A 17,304-nucleotide genomic window follows, 5' to 3' on the forward strand; every position below is an offset into this window, starting at 1 on the left:
TGCACACAACTGTTGTAGGTTATAATTCAGCAGCCATATAGTGAGCATTTACTATATAATTGGACCCTGATGGATGCTCTGGATAGAGAAGTGATCATATCTCTTACTATAAAAGAATATTTAGCTGAGTCAGAATCAGCAGATGTTTGCTGAGTATCAGACTGTGTTCCAGAATCTGCTGGGCACTTTTCAGTTCACCTAAGCATTTGTCCAGTGAATTCACATGTTTAATCCCAAGAACACCTGTGAGGTCAGTGGCACTCTCTCTCCATCTAAGGATTTGTAAGGCTCAAAGGGGATTGTGACTTTCCCAAGACACATGTTTGTAAGTTACAGAATTAGGAGGGAAGCTCAGATTATTTAACTTCTTCCCACCATGACAACTGCACATCTTTGGGTAATTAATTTGGGTGATTAGAAACTTAAACAGTTCATGTAACTCAGATATGAATCATGCTCTTTCAAGTTTTAAATGGCTTTAAATTCTATCTTGCCCATTTTTACAGGTTGACTATGTCATTAAGGAAGCAACTAATCTAGATAACTTGGCTCAGTTGTATGAAGGTTGGACAGCCTGGGTATGAATGGCAAGACAGTAGATGAGTCTGGTTAAGCGAGGTCAGACATCCACCAGAATCAACTCAGCCTCAGGCATCCAACGCCACACCACAGTCGGTGGTGATGCAACTGGGGGCTTACTCTGAGGAAACCTAGGAAATCTCGGTGCGCTAGGGAAGTGAATCCTGCAGGACAGCTGCACTCAGGGATACGCCCAACACCATGGCCTGCAACCCCAGGGTCAAGGGTGAAAGAAAGCAAGCAAGCTCACCGCCTGAACACGGAGATTGTCTTTCTGCCACAGAACAGCTGCAGACGTGTCAGGAGGTTAGCTGCAGAGAGATCGGGATGCCGCGGAGCACAGTGATTTGGAACTCCATTCCACCTGACCCCGTGTGTACAATCCAGGAAAAAAACCCCGCTCAGAAACAGAGGAAACTGGGGCCGCGAAGAAATCACAGCCAAGGAAGCTTTGATGCATTCAGATTCTTGCATAACACTTGTTGCTTAGCAACAGTACTGGTCGGGTTGACCAGTAAGTACAAAAAAAGGCTATGCGATATGAATTTCAGAAATGGACTGAAGGAGAGCTATGTAACAGATACACTACATTGGAAGAACTTACTTCTGAAATGAAGGGAAAAAAACCCACCCCATCGTCGTCCTCCCCATCCCCCACCATCTGCCCATTTCCCCCTTTACCTGATCTAGTAGATTAGCCATCTTTCACGTTCACTTTTATTTCAATCCTTATATTTCATATACTTCATCTCGATGCTGTTAACTTATATTTGGAGTGATAAACAGAAAATTTTTCAAAACCACTGATAACATGGAAAATGCAAGGATTGTTTAAAGGTCTGATGATCACATACAAAATGTAATTCTGGTTATTTAAGTCATTTCTGTGATTCTATCATGTACAGTTTCCAAAATTGTCACTGTGCATTCAAAAGTAATGAATCTAACAGACATTTGATTTAATGTACACTCCCCTTTGCTTATAGTGTACATTTTTGGGAGGTCATTCAAATTTTCCCTCTTCTGTGATTGATGTAGTTTTCTTCATAGAAAGTAGCTAATCCAATGTAATCTTTTACCTTTTTAAAAACCAGGATAGAGTACCTATTAGAGTTTTACATTGTTGATGACAGATTAACAATAAAGTGATGTTCTGGTGGAGGTAGAGTGAAATGTTTTTTTTAATTTAATTTTCTAATTTGATACTTTTAATTTACAATTTACAAGGTGTAAATTAAAAGTGCTTTAGTTTACTTGGCCTTTTAGGGACATATACATGAAACATCAGCAAAAAGAATCACCACCATCTTTTATTAAGTTCCATTATTAGTGTGTGAAGTACTTTAATTTTTGCACAGATTTAATAGTTCAGTAGTGAATTCATGATCAAGGTTTCCTTAAATTTAGCATTGCATTTCAGTACTGGCTGTGTAAGCTCAACTGTTGATCCAAAATAAAAATCCAGACTAGAATAGGATTCCTGAAATCACGTATCAACACAGAGTAGAAGAGGATTAAAATCTTGATCGAGTACATTTTCCGTGCAATTTAGAGATTAGGGCTAAGATCACTTTCTAGTTGCCAGTCTTCACAGACAAACTTGAAAGGAATTAAGGAAAAATTTCCCATAGTTCTGGCCTTCCCTGTACTCTGATTGCCACATTAATCTGTAATCTTTAAATACTCACGGGGGAATGCATTTCAGTGTCAGTGCTCTTTTAATACTTTGACAGGTATTATAAGAAAGGTGATTGTTTTGAATACCCATGTGTCTAATAGCAAGTTAAGGAACCTAGTGCATCAAATTTTATTTTCTTCATTCATTTTGAACCTTATTTTCACAATCAAAACAACCAATCGGAATAATAATGCCATATTGTGTTTTGCACACTGCTTTATTTCCTAGAGGCTGTTGCACTCATCACTCGATTACCTCTACTGTTTCAAGATTAGTCTTTGAACAACATTCTTTGTCACAAGGAAAAACTTTTATTACAGTGATAAAACCAGTTCACACTAGTTTGTCCTTATAGACAGTAATCAGAAATCGCTTCTTTGGTAAAGAAGTAAAATGAAATAGGTGAATTTTATTGCCTGTGAATTTCAGGCTTCAGAGGTACCTGGCACCTTATCCTAGCAAAAACAAAACAGCTTTACATAAAAAACATGTGCCTCTGCTAAATTATCCATCACTTTTAGTTTAAAATGATCCCTCAGAGAATAGTGTGACATATACATGTTTGGTTGTAGGGCAGATATGAGTGATTGATGACTTCAAAGCTTGCTCTTAGCTGCATTCTGGACAATAAGACCTTAGTCTGTGCTCTTTGGCTGCTTCTGGGGAAGTCATTTGACAAGTAGCCTTGTCATTTTGAACTGTTACAAGAGAACTCGAGATTTAATCAGCAGTAAAAGACTTTGGTCATACAGCAGATTCAGAAGACAGGTCTATATTTTGGTGATGATCTTTTAAAATGTGAAGTTCAGAGTGCTGTGGTTATGAAGTCATACATTTTTGATAATACAGAAATACCTGTGGAAAACCAGGGGTCTGCTCCTCCCTCCCTCCTCCTGTCCCCCACCCCCTCTCCCACCTTCCTCCTTCCTCTTCCTGCCCACCCCAACTTCCGCACTCTCACTCTCTTGTGCCCCTCCTCTTAAGATTCAGGGGGTACAGAATAACTTAACAACTTCTGCAATTTGAAGTACCTTTGGAAATTGAAGTTTATCATAAGCGTTTTGCTGTCTTTCATTTTCTAGAATTGCCTGAATTTTAGTTGATTTCTCTCTGAAGCTGTGGAGGCTTAGCAGTCTATGGAGCTAGCTGTATTTCTCTTTTACTCTGTTTCTTTGGTGTGTCTTGTAGTATCATTGTTTCTGGTCATGAGTTCTTCACATAGTTTGCTAGATGATGATTATTTTGTGTCTGACACTTGTGAGTTGAGATATGTGAGGTTTCTGTGTGAGAACTGATAATCAAGCTCTTGATCTGCTCCCCTAAATTGCTCTTTTAGAGCCCAAACCCCAGGTTCAGGGTTGAGGGTTTATAATACAAAGAAAAACTTCCATCACTTCTGCCCTTAACACTTGCCTCTATTATCTGTCGTATATAGTATTCTTAATGTCCAATGTTTGGTGTTATCTGCATTGTTTTTTGTTTTTAATTGTGGTTGTTCTGATGTGTGAAATTTAAGGAAAGAGCCATTAAAAAAATTCCAAGCAGGGCAATGCAAGTACAGCCAAATATTAGAGTTGATGTGCAATCTTAGGTCCTTTTAAATCTGTTGTGATATAGGCAGTACTTTGAATTGAAAAGTCTTCCTGGCCTATTTTCCTCTACATATTTGTAATTACTCTGGGGGCTTACTTGTTTTGGCAGTACTAAAATCAGAGGAGCTGGTTCTTCTTTTCTCCCAGTTCTTTTCATATTAAAGAAGGCGCCTACAATTAGCTTGTTAGCTTCTGTTCATATACATAAAAAAATCAGTGAATGTTTTTCTGTTAGCACATTGAAGTACCTTTGTTTTACATAAAACCAGATATATATGAAAACCAATGACCTTCCATCCTGTATCTTGAGCTTGTAAAATGCCAGTAATTTAGAGCTAGGACTTTTCCCCTCTTAACTTTAGGAGGTAGACTATATGTTAATAAAAGGATCGCTTAAAGAAGGCAGATTTTTTTCACTGTTTGGGTTGTATTAGAAAGATTCCTCCTATGGGGAAAAACTAGCATTATAAATTTTCCAAACACTGAAGGAAGGAAATCCACTGTATTATGAACCCAGAAGGGTTTGTTGCACTTTTCCTGCTTTTTTTAAGGCCTGGGTGACAATATCACCATCTTTTTTACAAAAGGGCAAATGAACTGCAATTGAGAGAAGCTTTATAGGTTCAGTGGTTAGTTGTACAATATGAACCATTTAGCCTCTTGCTTTCCATGGGAATTTGGGCTTACTAGGGAAAAAGCTGTTTGTTATGCTATTGTAAAAGTGTCATAAAATTAGCTTGACTTTGGAAGATGATAAATTTAACTGAATGTTCTGAAATGCAGACTTGCAGAATGTATGTCTTTCAAAACAGGCTTTTTTTTTCTTTGACAGTCCAAGTTTCAGCTCCAGTTGAAAGTTCTTTTATTTTCTGGTTTAAATTTTCCTTGTATTTCCACCTGTAATGTCAATGGCAACATCATACTTCACTTGTTAATTTACTTTACCCTTATTATATAAGAGCAAATTGAGTTGAACTGAATCTTCCTTGTTCTAGTAACATTGTATAAATAAAGTGGCTTCTCTGTACAAAAGGTTGTAATGCCTCCTGATGGATATAATTTTGTGATTGTATTTAAGATTAAAAGTTGAATAAATCACACCAGCTTCCTGAAAATGCTCACAATGCATCTTTTGGAAAACAAAAGTACATGGCCTACTTTGTGCATATTTGCATTAACATGGCAAAGATTGTATGAAATACCTGTTTTTCAGAAAATAAAAGTCTTAAAAGACATAGCATTTAAGCTCTGAATTTGTTGAAGTAGTTTCCAGAAAACTTAATTTTGGAATATGGATAGCTTTTTTAAAGCATTAATACCTCCAAAAGTTTAAAAAGTTGATTCTAAAAAAATGTATTTTACATGTTCTAATATTTTTGTATAGAAGTGGAAATTTTACTTCAAAGTTCTTAGTATTAAGGCACAATTTATTAAGCTTCATTTTGTATATCTTTAAAAACTTAATGTAGATTATTATTGACATATATTCCCTGGTGTGTAAAATCTGAAGGAAAACAATATCCAGCTTGTTTGAATATCTGGAAATCAGATTGCATTTGTTGCTGCCAGATTCTGTAGGAGGATCTGTTCAGTCATCTGATCAACATTTCAAAAGCTCACATCCTGCCTTTATAGTACCAAAAAAACCAAAAACAAAAACCACACAACCAACCCCAAACTCTGAAGGAAGCTACACCAGGGCGGGCTGGGATTTTAGTAATTAGGGCAATTGGAAATTTAGTTAAGGAGCTTATTTCAGTGCCTTAGGCTTAAGTAAATAAGTCTGGGAACATGTTCCTTGAGTAACAAGGGACTGTGGAGAACTGTGCTGTTTTAAATCAATTTCTTTAGTTTTTTTCACCTACTTCAATTTCACAAGCTGATGTTGAAGTCTGTCTTCTGAAGTTTTACTTAGAGAACTTAGGTGAAAACCAGGCACATTCTGTAACAAAACTGATTTCCCAAAGTACAAAGGGTAGGTTTTAAAGTCTAATAACCCCACACCTCTCCTTTGGAAGAGGATATTACTGTGCCTGTAGCAAGATTTTGCACACAGAGCTCTATATATTCACTAATTATGTGGCTGCTGATTGTTTGGGACCTTTTTTCTTTTGAATAGGTAGAGGAGGGCCTGCTCCTCACAGTTCATAACTTTATATAATAAAGTCTCCCAAAATGGGGTATACCAATTGGCTGCATTTTCCCTACATAAACTGTTTTTTCACCAACATTTCCCAAAGTGGCACTTGATTGAAGTCTCCTTCCCTTACAAAGCCCCCAACTCTGCCCCGCCCCGCAGGGTTTATACCTGGTCAGATGCTTAATTTTTTCCAAAGTTCAATGGCAAAGTTTGTACCTTTTTATGATATTCACAAAGCTTCTGTCCCCCTAGTTTTCTTAGGGGCAGCATGTGGTTTGTAGCTGTGTTGACTCACATTTCTTTATGCTTTCCCTGAACTCTTTATGAACCTGGTAGTTATTTAATTTTTTAAAATAAACTTGATGGCATAATACAGATGACTGTAAAAGGATAAAAGTTGAAAGCTATGGCATGTTTTTCTGAAACATATCTGATCAGGTCAACATTTGGCATTATTTTGTGTTAATGAAAACGTTAATGGATTTTGAAATCCCGGAGAGAAAAACGTCTCACATTGATCATCTAGTTCTTAAATTGCAATGAATTCCACTCAAGATGGTTTACATCTTTCCTTATGTGAAAGGATCTGTCAAAACCAGGCCCTTTTTGGAGGGGGACCATGCGGTTTCAAGTGGGGTGTTCTATTAAGAACTTCCCCAAAGAACCCATGAAAATAAACCAGTTTTATAAAGTGGTGCATTTTTCACAAGCTCTCAAACTATGCCCAGATGTCCACACCCTCTCTGCCGCCCCCGGCCCCCCATCTAAGGCCTCATGCCTAATGAGTAGGGGAGGAAAAATTGCAGAAAACCTGCAATTTATGCCCTTTTTCCTTGTCCACAAAGCTCATGAGATGGGCACGAGTCTTCAAGTCACATATCTAGGCTAAACTGCTCAGTAGCCTGACGAGGGCTGCCACAGCAGGGATTATAAGTAAAATGCGGGTCCAACTTGGGGCACAGCCAGGCCCAGGGCCACCCGCTGGATCTGGTAGAAGATCCCAGCCCGCCCCTTAAAGGGGGTTACTGTCACATGCCCATCTCTGCCCTCCGCCTGATACTGCGTGGCATATTTCCTTAAGGACTCAATTCCAGAGAGGGTGCTTAGCTGCTTTGAAGTCCGCTGGAAGATCGTCCGAGAGCCACCTGGCGACCCGGCTTGGGAATACTGAAGCCAGGCCAGGCCCGGTGCAGCGGCCGTTGAACCGCTTAGGAGAAGCCTGGGCGGGGCGTCGTCCACCCTACTGGGAGCTGATTGGCCATCCCATGGCCCCGCCCCCGGGGCGGCGTGGTCTCACTCTCCTTTGACCTCGGTTTTAAGTCATGCGCTGGGCAGCGGTTGGTCCGGCCTGCTCAAGCTTGATTTCGATTTGCCCAATGAGGAACGAGCTTCGCAGGGTCTGTCGGGAAAGGCCGCCGGCCTATATAAGCAGGCTGCGGGGCGTGTCCTCGCGCTAGGGGTGCGGCGAAGGAGTCGGAGAAGGCTTTGCTTTATTGGCGTCCTGTGCTCGCCGAGACGGCACCTCGAGAACTATGGCGGAAGGAGATAATCGCAGCACCAATCTGCTGGTGAGTCCCAGTACCTAGTCGCCAGAAGACCGAGCGGAGCCTCCGGACTTCGGTGTGCTCCGTGGGACTGCGCTGCGGCCTTGTTCTTATCACTGGCGGCGGGCCCGGCCCATCTCCCTTCCCAGGTGTAGGCGACGACGCTTGCCCTTTGGTTTCTTGGTTAACCTCGGCTTGTCAGTGACTAGTCGTGGCGACTCCTAACACCCCCTTGGGGAAGGTGCGCGATGGAGCGAAGAGGGCGCGTGATCATTCACTGCGAATAGAGGTTGAGGAGGAAGCTGGAGAAGGGGGCTGTGACCAGTCTGGGTTGCAGTCAGTGGCAGAGGCCCGCGAGGGGCCTGTCGAGCGGTTTTGGGGCCCAGACTCCAGCCGTATCTGTGTCTCCCCCTCCTTGGTCTTAACCCTAATGCTTGGGCAGGAGTGGAGGGTCAAAAAGGCTCTTCCCGAGGGTTTCTATTAGAGCCTGGCATGGCTTAAAACGGCACGGAGGCTTCGAGCTCACGGCTGGAAACTGGAGGTGGGATCCAGCTGGAAGGACAATGGGAGGTTCCTGGTGTTTGTCTGGAACTTGTAAGACTGGGAGGGGGTGTCACAGGACAGTTTTAGAGTAAGCAGAGGTCGAAGGGAACTGCAGTGAGCTTGTATCAAAGGCAGGCAATTATAACCTCAGCCCGAATCTCACCGCAGGATCTAGGCAAAAGCGAGAGAAATCTGTCCGTCTTCTCCGTGGCCTTTCCCCAGGAAAAGGCAAGCCACACACCATCAGCACAGTGAATAGAGAAACAGAATAATTTAATGTTGACGTTTGATTTTCCAAGAGCCCAGGTTCCAACGAATCAAGTGATTTTGTTGGGCAGTTTTTTGATTGTGGTGATTTTCATTTTGTGTTGACTTATAAATATGCATGACCTCTGCCCCTTTTCTATGGTTAGCCTAGTTAGCCCCAACACAAACACACAGACACACCCCACCCCCACCCACCCATCTAAGATCGAATAGCTGTTGAAACAACTGGTCTTGGCCTCGAGCTGGCCTGCTCTTTGCACAGACACACACACACAAACCCCTACCCACCCAAGGTCAAACAGCTATTGAAACAACTGATCTTGGCCTCGAGCTGGCCTGCTCTTTGCACAGAGCTGCTGCTGCTGCTACTGCTAAGTCGCTTAAGCCGTGTCCGACTCTGTGCCACCCCGTAGACCCACCAGGCTCCCCCGTCCCTGGGATTCTCCAGGCAAGAACACTGGAGTGGGTTGCCATTTCCTTCTCCAATGCATGAAAGTGAAAAGTGAAAGTGAAGTCGCTCAGTCGTGTCCGACTTTTCCCAATGTGACTTCATTTAGGAGAACAAGACCTTTGGCCTTGGCATTGCTGAAGTCAGATCTGTAAATCTATGTGTCTCTGTTTCCTCATCTGTAGAATGAGAATAGTAAGGACACCTTCCTTTCAGCTTGTTGGGAGGTGTAAGTATAGAAAATATTTAAGTATATAAGTAAGTATATAAAATATATACACTTACACATTAAAGTGTAAGTATATAAAATATTTAACAGTTTCTGTCACATGGTAGTTTTTTAAGGTAACATGGATTTCTTCCAGTTTTTTTTTCTTTCCCCACTCTACGAAAACTTAGCTTACATGCAAGAAAAAAACCAACCAAACAAAATCAACTTAAAGGTTTTTTGCCACATTAGCTCATCGGAGAAGTCTACTTAGCTCATCTGAGAAGTCTGCTTGCAGCTGATTGTCAGATTTGCAGAGAAATTTGACATCTAACCAAAGCATCCTGATAAGTGTAAGGAGCATTTTATTGAGATATATTGGGTTTAATATTAATAAGTCTTTTATAATTCGGTGAAAGCACAGTAGTTTTCCTTAGTTGTGCAAGTGATGCCAATATATAGATGATTCCAGTACACAAAGAGCTATTTTGGAAATTGAATGCTGTTCAGAGAGAGACTTTCCTCATGTATTCAGGAGTAGGGGGTTAAATCAATGAAATGACAGAACAACAGATCGATTGTAACAACCTGAAATGAGCAAACTTCGAGTGATCTTATACTTGGGGCAGTGCCACTTAGCAGTGCATAGTGAAGTGAAGTTGCTCAGTCGTGTCTGACTCTTTGCGACCCCATGGACGGACGGCTACTCCATCCATGGGATTTTCTAGGCAAGAGTACTAGAGTGGGTTGCCATTTCCTTCTCCAGGGAATCTTCCCAACCCAGGGATCGAACCCAGGTCTCCCTCATTGTAGACAGACGCTTTAGCGTCTGAGCCACCACGGAAGCCTACAGATAGCAGTGCATGGCTTTGGGAAAATAACCATTCTGAACTCACTTTAATTGTAAATGGGTCTGATTATCCCTATCTTAAGGATTATGTTACATATTATTATTATAAGGATTATGTTACATAATCCCAGTACTTGGGTTTGGAAAGTGACCATTACATGATAATTTTCCCCCCATTGATTTCTGACTTTAGTATCTCTAGGAGTCACAGAAATGTTGAGATTAGTAAAATGATTGCTTTAAACGTTGCTCATATGTAGGCTGCAGAGACTGCGAGTCTGGAAGAGCAGCTGCAAGGATGGGGAGAAGTGATGCTGATGGCAGATAAAGTCCTCCGATGGGAAAGAGCCTGGTTTCCACCTGCCATCATGGGTGTGGTTTCTTTGGTGTTTCTGTAAGTGAGCTATTAAATTACAATAGATTTATGCTTGTTACTAATAATGGTTCAGGTTTCATTTATGGAAGTGCCTGAAGTCTTGTAATTTTAGACTCTGTAAAAAATGCCTTTCCTTAGAGCCGTCTGCCTGGTTTTCAGAATCCATAGTACTATCTAAACTCAGTAACCGGTGCAGTGAAATCTGTGGCTCAAACTTAGGACCGTTTACACTCCTAGAAGGTGTTGAGGACCCCAAAAGGCTTTTGCCCTTTGTTTACATTAACCGTTATGGCTGGGATGTCCTGTCACAAAAGTTCCGGAAAACCACTTGTGAGAAAATGAGAATAGGAAGGGCAGATAACATCTTTTGAGAACCAGAGGACTAAGTGAATAAACATGTTCAGCTAGCACTAATAAAGACCATATTTTTCTAACCTTTGTTACTTTTTTTTTTTTAAACAGGACTATCTACTATCTAGATCCATCTGTTCTATCTGGTGTTTCCTGTTTTGTTATGTTTTTGTGCTTGGCTGACTATCTTGTTCCCATTCTGGCACCTAGAATTTTTGGCTCCAATAAATGGTAGGTGGCATAATGATGTGGCATTCAAATTTCTGAGAAGTTTCGAACCTGATAACTGTGACTCGGGTGCTGTAATTACACACAGAGAACTGCATTAATTAACAGACAGCTAGGGATTAGACTTATTGTTTGATGTAAAGAATTTCTTAGCTGATTCGCATATAAATCGTGAATTTCCAGTACTTATATCTCCATAGTTCTTTTATACTCTAGCATTTATTTTGACTTTTTTCCTTCTAGACCTTTTTATTGAAGTGAGGCTTTTTTTGGTAATGATTTTTCAGTGATTGCAGAACTCAAAATGAGCTTTCCATAAAAGTTGTATGTCTACTGTACATTTTTTACCATTGATATTTAAGATAATACTAATTTCATAAATAACTTATGAATAATTGAAAACAGTAAACATAGTTGTTTATTTTTTGCCTGTTCATTTAGCAGCTGTTTATTGAATGTTTGCTTTTATGTTAGGTGCACTCTTCTGGGTGCTGTGAAGTATTTTGATTTTTAAGACTGATCTTGTGTTTCAGGCTAAGACATTGAGGCAGTGCAGTAGTTGTTAGCAGAAGTACTTAAGAATAGATTCAAGCTTATACAGAAGTGGGTTGTTTATTTCATTTATACCATACTTTGAACGAGTTACTTATGGGTTCCCAAGATAAGGTTAAGTGACTTTGGAGCCTATTAAAGTATTGCTTAACTTTCCTCTGGAATGTTGGATTTCTTCCTTTTGATCCAAATAGTGAACAAAACTAGATAGAGGAATGGGATTGTTTTTCTCCTGGATGTTTTTCTCCCATGGTTGTTTATTTTAATTTGATTAGTAGTCTACTTGTGCCTACAGTTTTTTGTTCTGATAATAACAAATTATAAAAATAATTCTGTAAAAATAATTTTAAATGTAGGAATTGCTTAAATTATGGGATAAGTAAGCATGTTTGTTTGTATAAACATATTTCTATCATATCAGAACGGTTAGTGTTAGGAATTGTCCTCTGAATTGTTTTTCATGTGCAGGAATGAATTATGCTGCTGTTTGGGAGCCAAGTTTTGTTTTTTGTTTTTTAATTTTTAAACTTTATTTTTAATTTATTTGGCTGTGCCCACTCTTTGTTGTGTCATGTGGGATCTAGTTTGCTGACCTGGGATCAAACCTGGGCCCCCTGCATTTGGGAGTTCGGAGTCTTAACCATTGGACCACTGAGGAAGTCCCTGGGGGCAAGTTTGTGACTGCAGTGTAACAGTTTAACAGACTTCAACCTCATACCCTGATTTTATTAGCCAGATAACATTCTAATCTGCTAATTCTTAAGTCCTGGAGAAAAAATTTTCAGAAGTAAACACATGAAGTTTCTTGTTAGTTGGTATGTTTTCACTGGTGCAGTTTTGTTTTTTGACCTTTATGAGGAAGGAAGAGCACTGTTGCATAGCCACAGTCCAGCCTTGACTGTGGGCAGCATATGAATGTCTGCTTATAAGAAGTTCCAGGGCTCCGCAGAAGGCCTTCTACTCTATCACTGCAGATTTACAAGGACAAGGACTAGTGGAGAGAAAGCAACACACCCCAGCATAGGGCTTACATTTTATATCAGCCATTATGTCTGTGTAGCTAAGACAGTACAAAGACAAAATTTAAAAAAAATCAGAACTCAAAATACATTATAAATGAAAATGGACGTTTTTGGAGTTATCTTTTTGTATTCTTATTGCTGTTTTGTTTGTGATTGGATTTGAACTGTTTGTGGCTGCCTTGGCCTCAAATGTATGAAGCCCAGGTGAGGGTGTTGTGCTTTGAATGCCAGTAGTTACTGTTTGGTAGAAATGTCACATCCTCCTCAAAATAGTGGGACTCTGGTGGCCACAACTCAGGATTCACTGGGATCTGCCAAATGATACAGGAAGTTTGGGGATTTATTTTGTTTCTGTCTTTTGTCTGCTTTTTGGCCATGCTGCACAGCTGTGGGATTTTAGTTCCCTGACCAGGGATTGCACCTGGGCCCTCCGAAGTTAGAGCTTGGAGTCCTAAACCACTGGACCAAAGAGGAATTCCCAAAAGAGTCTTAATGGTTCAAGAGCTCTTTTTTTTTTTTTTTTAAATAAGATAATGGTGAATTGTTTTCTTATTTAGATTTTTTTTTTGGAAAGTAGCTTTTGAAAATTGAGAGGATGGTATACTTCTGTTTAATATTTAGATTTGTCTGTAGTAAAGAGGAAAATTCTTTTTCTAGGACCACCGAGCAACAGCAAAGATTCCATGAAATTTGCAGCAATCTAGTAAAAACTCGACGCAGAGCTGTGGGCTGGTGGAAGCGCCTCTTTACCCTAAAGGAAGAAAAGCCTAAAATGGTACGTTTTTGGTTTTGACTTCTTTAAGTCAAGCAACATTTTAAAGATTGTGTCAGATTTTCCTTCATCATAGTCTAAAGCCTTTCTTTTTTACTCAAGTTGTAGTTGGATGTTTATCATTATGTGTTGGTTTAACTTCTCAGTACATTCATATATATTTATCTGTATCAGTTATACTGAAAGTTAAAATTACATTTTGCATTTTTCATTGTAGAGTTGATTTTTTTCTGGTTCTTTTTACTTACTGAAATAAATATAAAAGATACATCTCTTTTCTCTTAGTTTCACTTGAGGTTACTATGTGAGGTTATCAGTTGTGAAAGTAGTGTAATTTATATTATAAACTACATAATTTACATATAGAATTACAGTTATTCCAGGAGAGAATGTATCTAAATTCTGTAAAATAGACCTAGGGAGTATTTTCTGTAGGTTTTATATAATACATAGAGGCTAAATGTTTTTAAAGAAAAATGAGAATAAAAACTGAGTTATTTTCCAACCTTTGAAACAACCTCCTGAAGTTTCAGTTCTTAGTCTGTTCCGAGGAGTTGATAAGTTCTTGTTATTTTCTTTATTAGTACTTCATGACCATGATCATTTCTCTTGCTGCGGTTGCTTGGGTGGGACAGCAAGTCCACAACCTCCTTCTCACCTACCTGATAGGTAAGTCTCTGGGGAAGGGCTGCAGGCATGTCCTGGCCAGTTTAACTGGACTTTAGTAAACTGTTCCTGCTCACTGAGTTCCAAGCAGTGATTAAGGAACTGTGTGAACACAGAAAGATGACTAAAAGCTGGGTGCTTGTTTTCAGTGAGTTTGTGGTCTTATCAGAAGTAAGACAAAGAACCAACAACCAAGGTAGAAAGTATTATGCACAAGGTAAAAATAGGCAGTGTGTGTTACCTGAGGTTGGGAGGTATGAGAGCAGATGCTTCTGGGGATAAATATCATCGGATAGCATCGAATAATGGATATCATGTTGCTTCTTCCCATTAGTGTGTCTTAGTCTGAGGAACTAGCTTCTGTAAAATGTAGTAGTCTTTAGAAAGTTAATTGCTGCCTCTGTAACTTTTTTTTTTTTTTTTAAAGTGACTTTCTTTCTTTTGCTTCCTGGACTGAACCAACATGGAATCATTTCGAAATACATTGGAATGGCCAAAAGAGAGATAAACAAGCTTCTCAAACAAAAAGAAAAGAAAAATGAATAAAGCATTGGCTTTATTCAGTGATTAATGGAGTATACATTGTCCTTGGGAACAGTGCCTGTTATGCTGTTTGGATACTAAAATGTTACAGAAGTAGCTCTCTGCTGTCCGTCACTCTGCCCTTAGTAGAAATTCTGACTTGCCAAGTAAGGCTTTATGCCCAGTGTCTTCATGGGTGTGTTCTTATCAGCTGGCCTTATATGGACAACTCTTCAGTTCCTCGTTTTGGTTTTTTGTCACCCAGGGTTAACTGAACTCTTACTTTTAAAATAACAGTGGTGAACTTCACCCTTTAGTACAGTTAACAGTGACTCGGGATAACTGTTCAAGTTGCTCTTTTTTTTAGATGGGATACAGGATAGTGGTCTGTGGCTTCAGGAAGCTTATTCTATCGTCTGCTTCCATGGTCTGCTTAAAAAACTGGCTTCATGAATATAGAGACCAAGTTTACCACTTCTGATGAAGAGACCAATTAAGATTCATTCCTTATTCTGTTGTGATAATGTGGGAGAAGCCTCATGGAATAAAATGAAACTAATTCCATGTCTTAGCATGCGTTTTCTCCCTTGTGCAGAATTTAGCAGTTTGTAGGAAACATTGATCCTTCCTCCCAAATGGTGAATCTGACAGGAACTTTTAGAACTCTTGTTCCCTTGCACTTAAACTTGAAGTTAGTACGTCGTTAAAGGCTTTTTTAGTAGCAGGCTTACACAAGTTGGTATTTAGGACTCTTAAATTTCAGATTTTCAGTTAATTGGAACTAAAGTCCATAATAGGTTAAGAGTCATGTCTATGATCTTCACTCCAAGACCGCCAATAAAGGACAGAAGTCTTCCTGTGTTGAGTCAAGATTCATTTCAGTAGAAAATAGCCTTATCCTACTAATTTTTCAAGACCAGAATAAGCTTTTAAAGTCTTAAGAGTCTCCTTTTATGGTAATGCTAGCTGCTTTTGGTCCCCAAAGATGGAGTAGTTGAAATCTAGGAATGGACCTCTGAGGGCTGGAAATGTGACATATTTGGGAACAATTCTTAAACTGATTAACTAGCTGTAATATAGTTTTGTGAATTTATTGCACTGATGCTGTGAAACCTGGACCTTGTGGTATATCAGTCCCTAAGTTAGTGTTATTTTCTCCCCTTCAATATTGCTGTAAACAGTGGCACCGTGTAGCATGTTTGACTTTTTTTTTAAATGTTTCGTATACAACCTACAAACTACCATAATTTACATGTGTTTCCTCATTGTATATAAGCTTGTCTTCCTATCCAGATTTTTTGTGTGTATGTGTGTTCTACCAATTAACTACTTTTGCAGTTTTAATCCTGTATTATTTCTTCTACTTTGTTAAAAGGGGAATAAATAAAAAAGCTGGAATCCCTCCTTGTGTCCTTTCTTTATAGCATAACCAATACAATGTTTCCACGATTGGATTTACATACCCAGTTAATGAACTACCCTGGGTGATCATTCCACTGCTGTAAGGGGCTCTTTGGATTTCCCAGGAGGCGCAGTGGTAAAGAATCTGCCTGCAAATGCAGGAGATGCTGGAGAAGCCATCCCTGGGTTGGGGAGATCCCTTGGAGGAGGAAATGGAGACCCATTCTTGCCTGGGAAGCCCCATGGACAGAGGAGCCTGGTGGGCTACAGTCTGTGGGATCCCAAAGAGTTGGAGATGATTTAGCAACTGAGCATGTTGCACAAGGTGCTCTTTAAGAACAGAATGAACTAAAAGGTTTAAATTCTAGTAAACATCCAGGTACCATCCTAGATGGAAAAGGAGATAAATGAATAAGTGATGGCCAAAGGTGGTGTGTGAGGGTGTGGCTGGAGGTCAGGCAGCAGAAGGATGCAGGAGAGGGCCATTGTACCTCTACCCTAGGACGTAGCTCAGAATTTTGTGCTCAGTAATCGGAGGGTGACTTTTGTTTGCACTTAGAATTTTTTAAAAATAGAACCCAAATTGGGTATGTTATCATTGGGTCTCACTATCTATTTGTGGGTCCTGGGAACAGATTCAATGTCACACCTCTTGCCTTCCCTGCCTGCCAAATACATGGATCCTTCCTTGAAGCCTCCTGGAGGCTTGATGTCCAGAAAATGGAAGTTTCTACCCAGTCACCATAGGTCTCTTGGTCACCCAGTGCTCTGGAACGCAGCCACGTGCAGCTGTGATGACTTTCCAGGCCAGCTTGGCTACTACTGTGCCAGCTCTGGCCACAGCACAAGTCCCCTTTCAAGTTTCTTTGCACCACCTCTAGCAGAGTTATTCCAGAATTCACAGGATGTCAACAGGCGATTTATACACAGTCTTCTGCTCCATTTCCACTCCTCTCCCCTTCCCCCAATCCCAACCATTCCAAGATTTCTATCTTTATATGCCTTATTTGCCCTCCTAGCTCTTCAACACATTGGAGAAGGAAATGGCAACCCACTCCAGTGTTCTTGCCTGGAGAATCCCGGGGATGGGGGAGCCTGGTAGGCTTCCGTCTATGGGGTCACACAGAGTCGGACACGACTGAAGTGACTTAGCAGCAGCAGCACTTCTTCAAAGTGAAAGTTGCTCAGTTGTGTCCGACTCCTTGCGACCCCATGGATATACAGTCCATGGAATTCTCCAGGTCAGAATACTGGAGTGGGTAGCCTTTCCCATCTCCAGGGGATCTTCCCAACCCAGGGATTGAACCCAGGTCTCCGGCATTGAGGGTGGATTCTTTACCAGCTGAACCACAAGGGAAGCCCAAGAATACTGGGGTGGGTAGCCTATCCCTTCTCCAGCGGATCTTCCTAGCCCAGTAATTGAACTGGGGTCTCCTGCATGGCAGGTGGATTTTTTACCAACTGAGCTATGAGGGAAGCCCCCTAGCTCTTAGAGCCATTCAAAAACCCATAGGCCATACACCCTTCCTAACGTTTGGGAATAACCCCCCCCAAGTAATTTATAT

The 17,304-nt window shown here is 40.4% G+C and overlaps 2 protein-coding genes across 4 annotated transcripts in view; both read left to right on the top strand.

Moving 5' to 3' along the window:
- The window catches only part of SMG1 (SMG1 nonsense mediated mRNA decay associated PI3K related kinase), a 95,557-nt gene extending 90,474 nt beyond the window's left edge, over positions 1 to 5,083 (top strand). For all 3 annotated transcript variants that reach the window (XM_088833117.1, XM_088833118.1, XM_088833119.1), the window contains one exon: positions 507 to 5,083. In XM_088833117.1, coding sequence (XP_088689243.1) covers positions 507 to 584 — 78 coding nt within the window. In that variant the 3' untranslated portion in view covers positions 585 to 5,083. The remainder of the gene's footprint in view (positions 1 to 506) is intronic.
- A 2,325-nt stretch (positions 5,084 to 7,408) lies between these two features.
- Positions 7,409 to 14,760, top strand: ARL6IP1 (ARL6 interacting reticulophagy regulator 1). The gene is made up of 6 exons (XM_055409565.2): positions 7,409 to 7,557; positions 10,110 to 10,243; positions 10,688 to 10,807; positions 13,036 to 13,153; positions 13,735 to 13,819; positions 14,244 to 14,760. Exons 1-6 carry the CDS (start codon positions 7,522 to 7,524, stop codon positions 14,360 to 14,362), a joined length of 612 nt encoding a protein of 203 aa, XP_055265540.1. The 5' UTR covers positions 7,409 to 7,521; the 3' UTR covers positions 14,363 to 14,760.
- Positions 14,761 to 17,304: the final 2,544 nt, after the last annotated feature.

Source organism: Moschus berezovskii, chromosome 27, assembly GCF_049115385.1.
Source record: "Moschus berezovskii isolate FMDL1 chromosome 27, NW_MosBer_1.0, whole genome shotgun sequence".
Taxonomy (NCBI): Eukaryota; Metazoa; Chordata; class Mammalia; order Artiodactyla; family Moschidae; genus Moschus; species Moschus berezovskii.